The sequence below is a fragment of the Abramis brama genome (genome assembly GCF_963993115.1).
Source record: "Abramis brama genome assembly, chromosome: 19".
Classification (NCBI taxonomy): domain Eukaryota; kingdom Metazoa; phylum Chordata; class Actinopteri; order Cypriniformes; family Leuciscidae; genus Abramis; species Abramis brama.
This window is the reverse complement of record NC_139981.1, coordinates 29482991-29501337: the sequence shown is the minus strand read 5'-3', so window position 1 is coordinate 29501337 and position 18347 is coordinate 29482991. Positions and strand designations below refer to the sequence as shown.

The 18347-nt window shown below is 37.7% G+C and overlaps 1 protein-coding gene across 1 annotated transcript; it reads left to right on the top strand.

Annotated features, from left to right (window-relative positions):
- Window positions 1–745: 745 nt before the first annotated feature.
- actr2b (actin related protein 2b) lies at window positions 746–17072 on the top strand. The gene is made up of 9 exons (XM_084092826.1): window positions 746–904; window positions 3832–3942; window positions 7557–7772; window positions 8191–8263; window positions 8400–8536; window positions 10768–10917; window positions 12564–12709; window positions 12945–13077; window positions 14612–17072. The coding sequence occupies exons 1-9, from the start codon at window positions 857–859 to the stop codon at window positions 14780–14782; spliced, it is 1185 nt and encodes a 394-aa protein (XP_083948952.1). The 5' UTR covers window positions 746–856; the 3' UTR covers window positions 14783–17072.
- The last annotated feature ends 1275 nt before the right edge of the window (window positions 17073–18347 follow it).

Below are 18347 nucleotides of genomic sequence, written 5' to 3'. Positions count from 1 at the left end.
GAATAGTTTATACTTAATTTACAAGCAATATTTGTTATGTTTTTTTATTATTAATTGAATGTACATCATTTAAAAACACAAAAGGCTAGATTACATTGATTATCTCTCCACAACGTTTCAGCACTGGCCCGTAGCTTTATTTGATGTATTAATAATATCAAGTACAATACACTTTGAACTTACAGCTGGGGTAAAATCTAAATTAATTAATAAAATATTGAATGATAATAATAATAATAATAATAATACAAACGTTTTAATTTATGTTAAGAGTTGAGTGCCTTCCTGAACCATATAACATTTGTGTTAAACTGGTCTTATTGTTTATATGAAATACTGTTCTTTTAATAAATACTGTTTGCACTCAATTTCCTTATGACCCCCTTGCCATTTGATTTGTGACAATTTGAAATAATAAATTATTATTATTATTATTATTACTATTAATGTGACGTCTGTTATGTTCTTAAATAATACAATGTGTGTGTGTGTGTGTGTTTACTTTACTGTATCCCTAGAGTAGAAGACAAGTTATAAATTATTGCAACCTAAAGGCATAATTTATTAATGACAAGATATTACAGGGGGGAAAAAGTGAAAACACATCGAAAATGTGTTTACTTCAGTTAAGGCTATATGAATGACACCTCAGCTGTCCAATCGTAGACCGCTTGGAAAGTCTCAGTAGCCAATCGGGACACAGGAGGCGGGACATTAAAAAAAAAAAAAAAACAGGCCGATCTGCTCGCGTGAGTGTCAGGAACAGGAAGTGGAAGCGGCTGCTGCTGAGTGTGTGAAGCACAGGCACTTTCTTCAGAAACTTCGGCTGCCTCTGACGGCTCCGGTGCTTTGAAAGATGGACAGCCAAGGAAGAAAAGTGGTGGTTTGTGATAACGGAACAGGGGTACGTTCGCAACTCTAACACCTGTCATTTATTTTCGGCTCGTTTAGCTTTTGGCTAAAGTTAAATGAGAGTGAGGAAGACAGACCCCTAACAGGAAGTCATGAAAGCTTAGCGCATATATAAGGAATGTGTGACAGCTGCCCTTATATTCGTCTCTGCCGAGAACTCGGTATTATCCGACTGTGAAGCGATTCATGTTCTTTATTTCTCATATTTAAGATAAAACCAGCTCAATACAGTCCGCATCAGATGTTAGCAGCATAGTTGCTGTGAAATGTGGGGTGATTTGGGTATATGATCCTGATATATCGCTGCATACATAATAATATAAACACAATGGCAAACAAATGATCCTTTCGTGTTTTCGCTTGTGGGTCGGTTGCATGATCAAAACCCCTTGGGCTCAATCCTGCAGCTAGCAGCGTTATCTCAGCCTGCTAGCTTGCTCCTGTCATTGCTGTCATAATACATCAATGAGATTAATTTTGCTATACAGTGGCTACAGTTAAAACATGCTGTTCCCATCCACTATGAATGTTGCCTTTTATGGATCATCCACTTGCTTTGATAACGTTTTGCATAATGCAAGCACCGGGTGATGTTACTTCCTCTCGCGCCTTTCGCTGGATAGCTGTGTAAGACAAATCGAGTTTCACTGATGTTGGGGAAGATCTGTATTGGTAGATCATAAAATCAAGACATCATAATAATTGATGCCTGATATAATTTACCCTGGGATTTTGGGGGCGTGGTCATATATTTTGACGTCATAGTTGGCTAGTGAGTGACGTGATCAGAATGCAAACAGTGAGATCTGGGAATAATGTGATCAAGGAATATTTTAGTAGTGTATTTTTAGTAAATGCTAAAAGTGGTTGCGCACGGACGGCCAATGAAACAAAGAGCCGTGATGAGTCAGAAGGAAGTGATGTCACCTGTTAAAACCACAGCGTGCACAGAGAAAGCCAGTGTTTGCTTGACCAATAAACGAGCCTGAAAGCCTTCATACCATTTTTGGAATCGTGTTGCCATGAGAAACAAGTGACATTTTTAGTGAGTTTTATGCAAACTTATTTGTTGGTGATGATTCACAGAGCAGTTATTGTTATAAAAATGTACAGATCATCACATGCTGTATGAACTATAAAGTGCAGCAGGAGTTAGTCCTAAAACCTGGACACTTGTTTTTTTAATGGTTTTTTTGTTGTTGGTTAAATGCCTGAAATAAGGTCTGTGGTCATTTTTATGTGTCTTGTGGAAAGCAGTTGCTAACCAGTGGCTAAATGGGACTACACACACACACACACAAACATGCAACCGTAGTTAGACACATGTATGATTCTTTATATCTTCAACAGACTTCAGCAGATGATTTTGCTAAACTAACACAATGCAACAAGATGAAGGTGTCTGCTAACATGACAATAAAAAGTATGTAAAAGTTAATACATATAAAAACTAGGGGTGTAACAATATATCGTTTCACAATATATCGCAATACAAAAATGCAACAATATGTATCGTGGATAGTTCACCCAAAATGAAAAATTACTGTGTGATAAAATTTAAGTTTACAGAGTTTTCGTGTCAGTACTACATTAAACTACTAGATCTAATGTTGAATCTAATGTATAATAATGCAATGGGGGAATATTTGCTGGTCCTGATAATGCCAAATGTCTGATGTTGCCAGTAAAAAGTGGCCTACATTATTTAAAATATATCTAGTGAAAGAGTGCAAGCATATTCATCTAAAATAATTCTGTATTTTCAGCTTCAGAATCATTAATATTTTTATTATTGCATTTGGGTTTCCAGCACCAAGTCCAAGCGTATTCATTCACACCTACAATATAATACCAAATTTAGCATTTTAATCCACAGTTAATTTTTTGTTAACATTTAAGACGTATGTCTTGGAGTATCGCAATCGTATCATGAGTTCAGTATCGTGATATGTATCGAATCGTGACATGAGGGTATCGTTACACCCCTAATAAAAACACAAACCAACACATTCTCACACTTGTGAAAGTTTATCCCAGTTTATTTGGGAAGCTGTGTAATGTTGTGGCATCATTAATTCTTACTGTAAGTGACGTACATATCTATGATAAAGAGTATATCAGGACATTAAACGTCATCACATTAAACTATTTTGTTTTAGATTGAAAGAGTTTTCGGAGACAACCATCGTGACGTTGAAGTCGTGTTCCTGTGGTGTAGTTCTTTATAGCTTTGGCTTTGAATTCCGGTGATTGCATTTAGATCATAAAAGTTGTGTTCATTTGTGAAGATTATCATGATGAACAAAACATGAAGAATCATACATTTTTGTTGGTTAACAGAGATTATTTTCTGCAAAAGTCCAAAACCCAATGGAAAATGCAGTCGAGGGAACCAGTGTGACGCTAACTTCCTGATTGGCCTACACAATTATGTCATCCTTCTGGCACTCTGTTGCAGTATTTTATAAAACATATGTGTGTTGTAGCATTCTAGAAAACCAGGCCTTTTGTCATTGGAAATTCAGGAAAAATTCTATACAATTAAATATATTTTTTCTAATTATGCTCATCTGTGGAATTGCTAGAAATTGCTATTTTTGAGTGCAATCTCTATGAAATGGAAACTTTAAAACTTTAAAACCTAGTTGGTGACTGTGATAATAATAATAATACTGGCCGTTGTTATGGTCCGCAGGTGCAGAGGTCATGTGTTAAGTGCAAAAAATAAAAATAAAAATATATATATATTTTTGCACTTAACACATGACCTCTGCACCTGCGGACCATAACAACGGCCAATCCTCAAGATGTGTTAAAGGCATCAAATTCAGTTTTGTTTTACTGTCTTGTTGTCTCTCCTGTTTAAACAAGTAGAGGATGAGCACAGTATGCTTCATTACTTTTCTCTCTCTCTCTCAGTTTGTCAAGTGTGGCTATGCCGGATCCAACTTCCCAGAGCACATCTTCCCAGCACTGGTGGGCAGGCCCATCATCCGATCCACAACTAAAGTGGGCAACATTGAGATTAAGGTGAGGTCCACACTCGCACTACTCTCTGCCTGGTCAGATGATCAATTTGGAGTTTTTTAGAGAATACTCTGTATTGAAGGATTCTCAAAAGTAATGTTCAAAACTTTTAGCTTAGATGTTTTAAAGTCTCCCTGAAGTCAAGGCATATCATTCGTCATAACATCATAATACACCCGCATCATATACCCTCTATCTATATTGCTAAATCTACCCGATTTTTTTCATATCAACTGTAAAATATACCGTGATAACCTTGCATCTCTCGAGACTCCCCTGCTAGTTTGCTGTTAATGATATGCTAAAGCTCGCTCACACGTTGATCTGATTGGTTACAAAGTAGTTTGTGACGTCAGAAACACCAGCGATTTCAAGACTGTTCTTGAGACTGTCTTTGGTTCACTGCAGTTTTAAGGAGAAAATACTCTGCAATGGTGTTGACTGATGAATTTACACATGGATTGTCTTAAAGCATATTAAAAACACCACATAGACATATAAACAACATTAAAAACTTGATTTTCACCACAGGGGGACTTTAAATAAAGCCTTCATTCTGTCCTGTTTGACCTTCTTTTAATACTTACACTCTTTCCTTCTTGTTTTTCACATGGTAAAGTAGAATAACAAAAAAATGGTAAGTGCAGCCCGACGTTTGCTCTGTTTAACACACTTATCGCCTGCTGAGGAGAGTGTGTTGCACCATGCAGTGTTACAGTGGTGTTGCAGATTATTGATCTTCAATTTCTATTTATTCTTAATTTATTTTGTACAGTTTCTCATTCCTTATAGATAATTGCAGTTTCTTTTACTGAAGTTTATATCATTGCCCAGCCCCTTATTTTTTGTATTGTATTATCTAAATTGCCACAGTGCAAGTGCTCTTACACTGCACTTTGTCTTCTGTTTCAAAGCTGCAAATGTCTTTCACAGAACTTGGCAGCTATTCATATCCCCATCAGACATTATAGCTTAATTTCCTTCTCCGGTCCGAAATAGATTTAGCAGAAGTCGGCCTCAAGATGGAGGGAAATGTTGATGTCTCTGCCCTTTGTGTAGCTGCCCATCATCCTGTCTGTCTGTTCGGTGTCCTCTGGCCTCTAGAATAATGTTTGAGGAACTAGAAGAAAACCAGTAAGCTCTAAATAGATTCTGAGTGCCACAAAAGATGCATTGGTAGCAGTGTTCACAAGATATTGAACACGCAGAGCTCCTTTTTTCAAAACACTTCTAGACAACGCTGAATATGCCTTTTCAGAAAAACAAAATGTTGCTGAAGGTGTGCTGTACCCAGGAAGTTAGTCAGACAGATGAAATTTAAGGACAGCAGGGCTCCATTGAAAACACATGGCACTACCAGACACATCCTGTGCCGGTGCCAAAGAACACACTGTACCCGTGCACGACGTGATAATCCATACAATTAACATTCAGTGATTCATTCAATACTCAAAGCCTTCCTAGTTACTAGAGATGTTCTCTCAGACAAGCATCTCTATTACCAAAGTGTGTATATAAAAAAGTCACTCTTTGGATTTAAATAGGCAAATGCTTAAGAGTCTATGACTGGATCATTATTGCAGTGATTATTATGTTTCTAGCATGTTATATGTTTGGCGACAGTTCTTCTAACCATATTTGATGGAGTGTGTAGCTTTTCATTTCTTAAACAACCATGTATGAAGACACGTCTTTGCCATATTCCAGGATGACAATGTCAAGATTCATCAGGTTTAATTGTGAAAGAATGGTTGTGAGGAGCATGAAGAATCGTTTTCACACATGAATTGGCTCCTACCTTCACTGAAAGTGTTTGGGATGTGCTGGAGGAGGCTTTACAGAGTGCTGGACTCTTGCATTGTCAATACAAGATCTTGACCAAACATTGATGCACCTCTTGATGGAAATAACATGTTGTGATGTTGTAATTTCCATCAAGAGGTGCATCAATTTTTGCAAGAGTCAAGCTCTCTGTAAAGTCTACTGGAATATGGCCATGATGTGTCTTCCTACATGGTGGTTTAAGAAATGAAAAGCTACACACTCCATCAATTAGGGTTAAAAGTTATAGTTATGGTGTGGACTTCCCTATTCTCATAGAATTAGAACGATTAATAAAACTTATCATCTTTGGTGTGAACAGGTATTAAAGGGGTCATGATCTGAGAATTAAAATGTCCTTGATCTTTTGACAGTTACGAGGTCGTTATACTATACAAATATCATGTACGTTTCAAAACTCAAAACTTCCTTGTTATTCCAAAAACAGCTTTTATTGAAACCAAGGCCAGAACACGATATGATCTGAAAAGTGTGGAATTATGATGTAATAGTGCCATGAAAGACCGCCTTTGAATATCAACGCCTACGTCTACATCACTGCATCTTTGGTGCCGCCAAATTTCGGCGGTCTGCAGTCTCAATTTCGGCGCAGGCTTTGCAAACAGACTTTTACGATATGGATCCGTCAGAAACGTCACAAACATGATTTCTGATGTGTAATTATTCAAGTTCAGACAGATTTTCTTTCTCAAAATCGTTCAATGCTGTTAATGCATCAGTAAATCAAGCCATTGACTAAACGATCAGCTTCACTTTGTTTCTTTAGTAGCATGAAAAAATCTGTTATTTAAACTGTGGTTTAAATTACATACAAATAGCGATTTAAAAAAAGAACACTCCCTTTACAATCGCTGAAGCTGTCAATCACACAGCGTGAGTTTATCTGGACACTTCAAAACTCCCGTTATGTAATCAATGACGCTGTTACACTGCACAAAGAAGCTCTTACTGTATTTACATCGTTTTTGCATTGTTATTTATGGTGAAAGCATTCATTCGTGAGAGTGCAGAAATCACATTGCAATGATAAGATCACCTCATTCACGCGATCTGTCATCTGCTCAATGCTCATCACTGCAACCTTTCATGTGATGGGAATAGATCAAAATATAATTCTAAACTCTTTTCACAATTCGTTAATCTCGACAGCTGTAATAGTAAAAACCTGCTAAAAGTTTTCGAGAGAGTTTCACATGTAATACTTACGTTAACCAATCACAGCAGTGGGCGTTTACACAGCAGTCTCACACAGACACGCCCCTTTAAACAGAGCGTTCAAATCAGAGGGCTAAAATCAGGCTAGGAAAAATGCCTTTTATTTATAAATTGACAATTTTTTATGTAAAAATCATGTTAAGATTAAAAGTGCACCTCAGGAAACATAAAATAGAAAAAAATCCAGTCCATGACCCCTTTAAAGCCATGCTAAACATGTGAGGGTTTATCTGGGGTAAAGGATGGTCAATGCAAATTACTAACATGTTGTTGTGCATGGAGATCTGCTGTTCTGTGCATGTTGGTTCTAGTGAACGAGTGCAACATCTGTCCGTACGCCCATCTCATCTCAGCGGCCGTGTTTACTGTGCTTGAGCCGTAACGAAGGCTTCCTCGTGACCCGAACCCTAACTGCACCAAAGTGGATCAGCTGTGGGACATGAGATTGAAGCTGCCACGTTGAAGTGTTTTTGGCGGATACTGTATCACTGACCTCTGGTTTCGTCATCATAGCTATGAGCCGAGATGGTTTTTCTAACCTTTGTCTTATGATTGCTCAGGATCTGATGGTGGGAGATGAAGCGAGTGAACTGCGCTCAATGCTGGAGGTGAATTATCCAATGGAGAACGGCATCGTCAGGAACTGGGATGATATGAAGCACTTATGGGATTACACCTTCGGCCCGGAGAAGCTCAATATCGAATCGCGCAACTGCAAGATCCTCCTCACAGAACCTCCCATGAACCCGACCAAGAACCGCGAGAAGATCATAGAGGTGTGTAGTCAGAGTCAGACCATTCCTGTGAAGTCACATTTCACGCCGTAATCCAAAGAAAACTGTTAAGAAATGATTCTTTCCATAAAGACAAATGAAGCCTACCCACCCCCCTAATCTGAGTTATTATATTGCTATAATTCTTGTTCGTAATGGTAAATTTCGTAAATTTCTTATCACCGTTACATTTCATGAGATTACTTTTAGTGTTAAATATATCCTAACATTTTTTGTGAAAACATGCACAGATGAGAGTTTTGATGCCCTAAATTATGAATTACTCCTGTTCAAAAGTTTTTACTTTAAGTCGTTTTAACAACATTTTTACATTGTTACATTTCTATTTCAAATAAATGCTGTTAAGATGAATAAATATATCACGGTTTAATTTGTCTGTGTTTGTCCCACTGACCTTTAGGTCATGTTTGAGACATACCAGTTTGCAGGTGTTTACATCGCCATCCAGGCTGTGCTAACACTTTATGCTCAAGGTGAGTTATACTATGCATTGTATTAACCTTGTGCGTAACATTATTGCTCAATGTTGAATTGGCAAACATTTTATTGAGATCAGTGCGTCGCTTGTTTCGGACAATCGTTCAATATTTGTCTGTGTGCGACACCCAGGCCTTCTGACAGGGGTGGTGGTGGATTCGGGCGATGGAGTAACCCACATTTGTCCCGTGTACGAGGGCTTCTCTCTGCCCCATCTCACCAGGAGACTGGACATTGCGGGACGAGACATTACACGCTATCTCATTAAGGTATGGAATATTTAACTTTACATGCTTCAGCGTCTTGGTTAAAATAATGTGAAATACGTCATTTCACTTCCTCATTTAACACGAAAGAGCTTAGATGTCCCACAATTCCCTAAATTGCCCTAAAAAACATGTTAAAGCAACTACCTACCTTATTCAGTCTTAGGGCCATTCAAACGGAGCATGTTTAAAAGTATAGTTCCCGTCACTCCTCCACAAATCCTTTAAATTTAACAGTATTTAGAAGGAATGAGAAATATAAGTATAAAACAAACATAATTTATAGTGGCATTCATTATGAACACCAATCCTAAATTAATTAATTTAAAGCGAAACTAAAATAACTATTTGACGTTAACTAAGTCACTTTGGAACAAGGCTTAAACACTGGGGGAAAAATCAATCGGTTCACTCCTAGTCAGTATTTTACAATACATTTTTTACATTACCGTTGTAAAATTATCCTCAAAATGTCGGCAAAACCGTATACAGAAGCTCCACCCGCCTCAATCGGGAATGAAGTCCTTCACACATTTTGGTCTCTGCTTGTTTGCAGTGCAAGGGTAAATAAAGAACTAGTTGTTTGCACAAGTACAGCAAAAAACCACAATGTGTGTAAAGGCTAATGTTTTATGTATATGAGGAGCAGAGAAGAGTCTTAGTTTGTTATTTGCCATCAAGTCATAGCCAATACAGCCTATGCATAGCACTTCATCTTTTATAACACAAGATTTTGGCCAAATGTACAAGAAAAACTGAGCGCCCGCCCACATACATAGCTACAAAAACCTTTGTAAGCTGTGAAATGTAATGGGATGTATGGCGTTATTTTCCTGTCAAATGTCGAGAGCGCATTATTGAAGCGCATTTAAGTACATTAATATAATGCGTGGGAACTGGGCGCGCGCTCTCAAATACACGCTGCTCTTGTAAGAATTTTCTCTGGGCTCGCTCAGAGAATATGCCTGCACTTAAAACGTGTTCAGTGCAATCGCGAATCTCTCCTCTTCGCTTAAAGTAAACGTGTATGTGCTTAGACTGTGTCCCGTGCGTTCGCACATGCCTAAGTACTCTTCTCTTCAATTTCTTTTTATTTCTTTTTATTAATGCCAAGGTATCAAAAATATAACTTACATAGCAAAAATGTACAAATTACATACAACGGAATAAAGAAAGCAAAGCAGCATATATATATATATATATATATATAGCCTGTACATATGCTCATAAAAAATAAAATAAAAAAACAGAACAGAAAGAAAGAAATAAATCAAAAAGTTGAAACAAGTTTATTGTCTTAAGAGCTTTAAGATTCTTAGATAACGAAATGCTTTGGATGTATTGTTGGACCTCTCTTCTAAAAACAATAAATAAGGGATTCTGCTGAGTGAATTTACTACGGTAAATGTGAATTTTTGCAAGGAACAATAATAGATTAATAATAAAATACTCATTAAAAAGAACAACTTGTGTTTATATCTGATTTAAACCTTTTCAAAAGCTACATTTAATGAGTATTTTATTATTAATATATTATTGTTCCTTGCAAAAATTCACATTCACCGTAGTAAATTCACTCAGCAGAATCCCTTATTCATTGTTTTTAGAAGAGAGGTCCAACAAGACATCCAAAGCATTTCGTTTTTTTATTTTATTTTTTATGAGCATATATATGCTGCTTTGCTTTCTTTATTCTGTTGTATGTAATTTGTACATTTTTGCTGTGTACGTTATATTTTTGATACCTTGGCATTAATAAAAAAAATAAAAAGAAATTGAAGAGAAGAGTACTTAGGCATGCGCGAACGCACGGGACACGGTCTAAGCACATACACGCTTACTTTAAGCGAAGAGGAGAGATTCGCGATTGCACTGAACACGCTTTAAGTGCATGCATATTCTCTGAGCGAGCCCAGAGATAATTCTTACAAGAGCAGCGTGTATCTGAGAGCGCGCGCCCAGTTCCCGCACGCGAGCAGAGAGATTCGCACTCGGCACATTATATTCCGCGCGCGAGCAGAGAGATTCGTGCTCGCGCATTGTATTAATGTACTTTCGCGCTACAATAATGCGCTCTCGACATTTGACAGGAAAATAACGCCATAGGGATGCACTTACTGCCTCAGATGCGGCCGTTGTAATGACTGACCAAACACAAATCGCAAGTCGCGTCAGATGATAAAAAAACGTGACTTGCATTCCGACATGTTTGTTTGTTTTTTGGCATCACACAGTTGCTCTTGCTGCGAGGTTACGCCTTCAACCATTCGGCAGACTTCGAGACGGTGCGCATGATGAAGGAGAATCTCTGCTACGTGGGATACAACATCGAGCAGGAACAGAAGCTCGCCCTGGAGACCACCGTATTGGTGGAGACCTACACGGTCAGTTTTATGTGACTCTGGGAAGAATTTCATGAACCATTTTAACGCAAGGTTGCATTCTAAAAAGGTGTTAACAGCCTGCAGCGTGAAAGTATCCTTCTTGCTGAGACGTTCGAAAGTTACAGTTTGTGAGGCAGAAGTTTTTCTGGCTGGAGTTTTTAGTATGTGGTTTCACAGACTTCCCACTGGGACACGTAAGTGTTCTGCGTTTCCATGGTAATATGGCTCTTTGCATTGGATTTAGCAGTAGAGAGAAATTCTTCAGTCTACACTTTGACATCCTGTCTGTGAGATGCCACACACGGCTGGATTCTGATTGGCTGCTGGATGTGTAATTAAGCAGAGTGGCCTCAAGGGGGCAACAGTTGGTCAGAGTTTTACTTGTCACATAAACTGAGTTCCTTCTTTTCTTTGGGTTTGTAGGTATGTGTGTGGTATTTTTCTTTTGATTTCATTTCTGAACTTTTTCTTTTAGAGGGCATCAAAAGAACAAGTTTTGAAACAAGGAAGGCTGTGTGGTGTTGAAGTTGCCTAACCAGCATGTAACATCATTTCCTGCGTGGCCACAATCCTTCCCCAGCTGGGAAGCTCTGCATTTCCGACCTCTGGACAGTCCTCAATGGGCTCTTTATATACTCCCACGCACCCTGTCGCCATTTTCTCATTAGTCATCACAGTTAGGCTCGCTGTGGGTTACCCTTCAGACCTGAGACTTCGCTCAGTCTAACAGGAACATCTTATTATCAAGGCCAGTTTGAAGTAGTGGGGCATGTGATAAGAAAGCAGCCGAATGTTGACACGAGGAGTGGTTATGTACCACAGTATTTATCAGCCGGGTTACTTATCATAAAACATATAGACTTGCAGTCCTGTTGCCTCTGGAGACAGTTTAATATTGTTTAACTTTGAGCTCTGTAAGCTTTCTTCCCCCCAACTCTAAGATGCAAATCTTGTCTAATTACATCTTTAGGGAAGTAGTCATTTTATATCAGCAGCAAAAGCATCACAAATATATTGTGATTTTATTTATATATATATACACAAAATCACAATATTGCATTTGTGATGCTTTTGCTGCTGATATAAAATGACTACTATATAGATGACTATATATGTGTATATATGTATGTATATATTTATATGTATTTATATTTAGATATAGTATTTTTTTGTCTTGTTTCCAGTCCAAATATCTAAAAATTCTTAAATCAAGAAGGATTTACTAGATAAGTAAAATGATGCAAGATATTATACCTTGTTTTCTGACACCCAATTTTTGCTTAAAACAATTAAAATGACCCGCTTGTTTCTTACCCCATTGAAAGATAATTTAGCTTATTTTAAGCAAAAACTCTCTTCATTTTTATTTTTATTTCAGAAAACAAGATATAATATCTTGCATCATTTTACTTCTCTAGTAAATCCTTCTTGATGAACAAGGAAACAAGACAAAAATACAAAGTAAGAAAAGCATTTTGTGCTGTGTAGGTTCAGTATCTTTAGGTTCGGTGTTAAAAATGCCAATGTGAACACGAAGAGGACCAGGACTTTTGATGCGTCTAGCAAACCGAACTACAAGTGTGAACACCCTCTTTATATTGACTTATTTAAAACCCTAAACGGTTGTATGTTGTCTGTGCCTCCAGCTCCCTGATGGCCGGGTTATTAAGGTTGGAGGCGAGAGGTTCGAGGCCCCGGAGGCTCTGTTTCAGCCTCATCTCATCAATGTGGAAGGAGTCGGAGTGGCCGAACTGCTCTTCAACACCATTCAAGCAGCAGACATTGACACAAGGTGAGCTCTTATTCCTCACTTCCTTCCTGTAGTTGCTGATCTGATCCTCCCTTCAATATAATAATAAGTTATGTATCATAATGTGACACTAAAATAAACAAACCAAGCAATAACATGATAACCTAAAAATGAACACTTGGTTTTGTCTTCCCGTCATTTTTATTAACTTCACCCTTTACCCTTCCAGTATCAATGAACCTCACTGTATGTTTGTATCATGCTCTCTCTTCCTCAGGGCCGAGTTCTATAAACACATTGTTCTGTCGGGAGGATCCACCATGTACCCTGGTCTGCCCTCTCGACTAGAGAGGGAACTTAAGCAGCTTTATCTAGAGCGGGTCCTGAAGGGTGACGTTGACAAGCTCTCGGTAAGTTTGCCCAATCAGTGCATGTGTAAATGTGTCATCCATCAAACATGAGTTCAACAGTAGCCCATTTGCATCTGAGTTTTAACAGTTTTGACAGGTTTAAGTAAGGCTGGATGATATAGTGAATGATTTAGCAACTTTGTGGTAGTGCCACAGAGTCAGTGTTTAAATCAAGTGGTTCTTATAGTTCACTCTGTAAAGCCTTACATAAAAAATAATAGTCCAGAACAGAAACTTTAGACAAAATATTTTTTTAAAGTCTTTTTTTGTGTGTGTGTAGTATTATATTTGATATATCAGGCTTTCATGGCTCATAAAGTATGATATAGTGAGAATACAGAGCTCATATTGAGGAGGAAAAAACACCCAAAGACCCAAACTGAGCAAAAACATGCAATTTGGTCCATTTGCTGATATTTCTATTGCCAAAAAGTGAGATGAAATTCTGATAGCTTGTAATGTAAATGTGATTTTTATAACAGTATAGCAGACTACTTGCATATGAATATCAGTTTTCACTCTATATCTCCCAATAATATTTCTTTGTAAGGTGATATTTAAATGTTTAGTTTTTTGATCAAAGCTCTGTAGTTTTTATTGTGGGGCGAAACATATAATGCAGTGCAATACAATAATGATTGAGCGGTGAACAAGTAGATGTTCCTTAAAAGCCTGACGGATGAAAACTGATGTGGATAATCAAGTAAACCTTATTACTTCAGTAACTGTTCATCTTGAAATATGACTAATATTATAAAAGTTAGTCTCATGTTTACTTTATACAATTCAGTACAGAATTCACAGCAAAAACTCAAGTGCATCACGACCTGAAAGGGGACATTTTTACAATTATACTAAAAGGCCCATTTACTTGCTATAAAAGTATAAACTATCAGTCAGACAACAGAAGCCATGAACTAGATTGTGTACAGCAGAATTTTCAGCAGTTTTAATCATGCATGTTAGAAATGTACATATCAAATATTTGATTAGGCTTTTGAAACGCACACAGATGTGTGGTAATGCCTCCTGTGCACCAGCAGGTGGGGCTGCGTCACCTGCTCCTGTCCCGCTAAACACAGTCACACGCACACTGCCCAGCTGAGCTCCATCACATTTAAAACCTGGCCATTGGCCTGGAAAAGCATTTTGGGGAGCCTCAGAGTGGGCCGCATGTCAGGCCGCTATATATAGATGATCAATTTCAGATGGCATGCCGATACGCCCGAGCGGCGTGTCTGTCTGCCTATCCCGAAACTGCGTTTAAGGCAAATTAAAAAGCAATCGACTTTACATGAAGGCCTCCATGAGACCCTTTCAGCCACCTGTTTATAGCCGGACGAACACAGAACGGCTCCACATACACCTCATTATTCTCCCATTTGGGTTGGCCGCTCGATTCCCAACCGGACAGTGTGCTTTTTATATGCATTAAAGAGATCCATTCAAACCGTTTTCTGGTATGTGGGTCAGTGTCCATGCTATTCCACTCCCCTGAAATTCTCGTCACGCTGTCTATTTAATACCCCCATAGAAATTCAAGATCCGGATCGAGGACCCTCCCCGCCGCAAGCACATGGTGTTCCTGGGTGGAGCGGTGCTGGCTGACATCATGAAAGACAAGGACAACTTCTGGCTGACGCGGGAAGAGTATCAGGAAAAGGGCGTTCGCGTTCTGGAGAAGCTCGGCGTCACCGTCAGATAAACACGACCCCTGCATCTATTTTACATCTCCTTTGTTCAGGCAATCATGTCACCAGGTGTGGATTTATGGGTTTGAATTATGAATGGTACTGAGGAGGTTTTGTATTATGCTTTATTTGGTCTTCTGCACTGATGTACGAGTGGCGATCGCTTCATTCCTACTTTGCAGTGCATTTTCTTGTCCCCTTCACGTAATATAGAATATATGAATTATATAATAATAATAATAATCTATATATATACTACTGTTCAAAAGTTTGGGGTCGGTAAGATCTTTTTATGTTTTTGAAAGAAGTACTTTCACAATGCACAACGAGGCGGCATTCATGTGATTTTAAAAATGATTGTATTTAAAGTTAATATTGTGAAATATTATTACAATTTAACATAACTGTTTTCTATTTGAATATATTTTAAATGTAATTTATTCCTGTGATCAAAGCTGTATTTTCATCATCATAACTCCAGTCTTCAGTGTCACATGATCCTTCTTACTGACCCCAAACCTTTGAACGATAGTGTATACTTTAAATGACAAATTATAAATATGTCTTAATATATTGAATGAAATATGAAACTTTTAAATGATTTCATCACTTTTTAACGTACCTGAGTGCTGCACTTCTAACATGAAAAAGTGGCAATTTATTAAGATTGTTTTTTTTTTCCTTGAAATGTTTTGAACCAAACATGTTTTTTGGGAATGATTTTTTTATTATTAAATATTTTATAGTTTATTGTTCCTGTATTATCAATATTATTCATTACTGTCACCCTCCTCCAGGAAGTGACATTATTTTGGGTGGGAAAAACGAGCACAAGCATCTTTAAGTATTAGCAATGAATTAGTTGGTTTGTGTTACTCTAAAACACTTCTGATAAAATTACAGAAATTATAATATTATCGTTATTATGAAAAAATAGCAATTACTCTGAACAAAACAATTACTCTGTAGTGTCAGTTCCTCTCTGAGTAATGGCCAGCTTTAAATTTTTATTTCCATCCAATTAGGCATCGTTGTCTAAATAATGTTTTAATTTTAAATTGATGAAGTGTCTGATCTTAGCTAGAATGTGTTTCTAAAAACTCTTACAGAAACGCTTCCTTAAACTACAACACAAGCATATCAATTTCAGTGAGCAAGTAAGAGTAGTGCGTGACAGGAATGACCCAATCAGTGATGAGCAATAGCAATATGTAACACCAAAGCTTACAAGTGGTTATGACAGCCACCATCATCACTTCTGTATTACTGCAAAGACTAATATGAGCTGTGATGAGCCCCGTTCACGACTGGATGTGTTGTTCTGTGTGTCAGTCCGGTGACAGAGAGACAAATGCGTTATCGTCTGCCTGGAATGTAAGGGCAGAAATAAAATGCATTTTTTCCAGGGGAAATTACTTCTTTGCCAATGTTACGATAAATGAAACCGAGCTACCAAAACTTACTGCGGTCGTTTTAATTCCAGTGTGGTCATGAAGCTTTAGCCGTGTAGCTGTAGGGAAGCTTTCTGCTGTTTCTGTCTGTCCATTCTGTGCTGTTTCCCTGTTACTGTGTCATGTGCTTGTCCAGAATTATAAGAGGGACTCCAGTTACTGCGAAGTGTGTGGTGTTTTTTTGTTTTTTTTTGCGTTTTGAGAAATTGAACTGAGAGTCTGTGGGATTTTTTGCTAATGTATTTATCAGGCGGGCCAGTCTTCTGCTTTGTCTGCCTTTAGAAATAGTTTAAGCACACTTCAACATACGTTCAACAGTTGCAACTTAAGTTTTATGTTGCTTATATCCCAAAAAAAATATATATATATGTATATATATATATATATATATATATTAAGAAAAGGTTTTTTTTTCATTATTCTCTTAGCTGTCCTTTTGTTTTTTTGTTTTTTACAAGTTTTTTTTCACATGCAGTGCTGTGTATAATAAAAAAAAATATTCTGAAATCTGACAGTTGCTTCAATTTATTCCCTGAATTGATAACGCCGGGATGCTATTTTTAAGAAAGGTTAGAGAACAAATCTGATATGGATAATATTGTTTCAGACCGATTGTTTATGGACATTCATACATAACAAAAACATTGGTAGTTGTTCTGCCTCATATTGTCTCATGCATATATTAGAGACACCACATATTTGTCCAATATTATTTTATATATATCCTTGTCCAGTGCCAATCACAATTTATGTAACTGGATCTTATTTTCCCCTCTTTTTTTAATTATTTGTATGGTAGTGTAACTGCCTAATTCTGATTTAAATAAAGAATGTGATTTATATTTTTTCTGCAGTTACTTGTTTTTTTGTTGTTTTTTTTTACCTCAGTATCATACTCAAGTTGACTTGATCCAAAAGAAGACAATTTAAAGATAGACTATACTATGTGCTTTTTTTGTTCAAAATTAATAGTCAATATATCATCAATCCTTCATCCAATTGTCCTACCCAGATTCACTATGGTACGCCTAATGTAAGTGTTTATATTTCAGACCTATCGTCGGGATGGTTTTCCCGGGAAATTGCGTACATGCGTCATCGCGTGCGTGTCTCGTCATTTCCGTAAATAGAGAAAAGTTGCTCCAGCTGCTTTGACACATGTCTGTTGAGGGAGTAGCAGAGTGAGAAAGGTTTACATGGAGCAGCTAAATCTCCAAACTGCGGGAATCACCCGTTTTAAACAAACGCCGAACAGAAAACTAGAATCAACATTGGCTTGGCTTTTCAGAGATGGCGAGAACTGAGGGATTTGAAATGTTGTCAAAGCGACGTGGAGATCATGGCGTTTTTATTACTCAACAGGTGAGTAAGGTATTTTATTGAACCCATAAATGACCTTATTCAGTCATATGTCATTGTAAAGCATTAGTCCTACGGTAGGACCTATTGTGAAGGATCATATTCCACACAGTCACGCTGAGCCGAAGCACAACCAAACAATATTCTTCCGCAAAATGCATGCAGTTTTTTTTAAAACCGCTAGAGGGCCACAAGTTTCATAGTGTACTACAGTTTCTGTAAATGTTTTCCCATTTTTTCTATGATCAAACATTTGCCCTTGCTGCCAATGAATAAAATGTCACATGATAATGGGACTGTGAGGGGGGGCATCACAATGGTGTTCTTATCTTGAAGTACGTCTAAAATCACTGTAGTTGTTGATTGTGATAGCCAGGCCCAGGGTAGTTAACTATTGTCAAGTGTTGGAAGCTTTCGAGTGTGTATAGCCTGAAAAAGCAGCTTCCTGATTACTTTATGGCATCTGAGATACTTTGCAGAGATTTGCAAATGGTGGTTCTAGACCAACACTGGCAGCTCTCACTAGTGTGTAGTAAACAGATTTAATGAGGAATGCTTCTGAGGGCGTCCTGATTTGAAGTGATCAATAAGGAATTTGGACTGTCACTGGTGAACGTTCCCCTCAGTTCTCAAAATACCTCGCTGGTCCCTTGATCAAAGCGTGTCTAATCCTCCGCTTTCCCTCCGAGTCAGAAGTTACACAGATAAGGAGTTTGTGCTGTCCACCTTTGACCCTGATTACACATTTTGGAGGAAGTGGTGCTCTAAA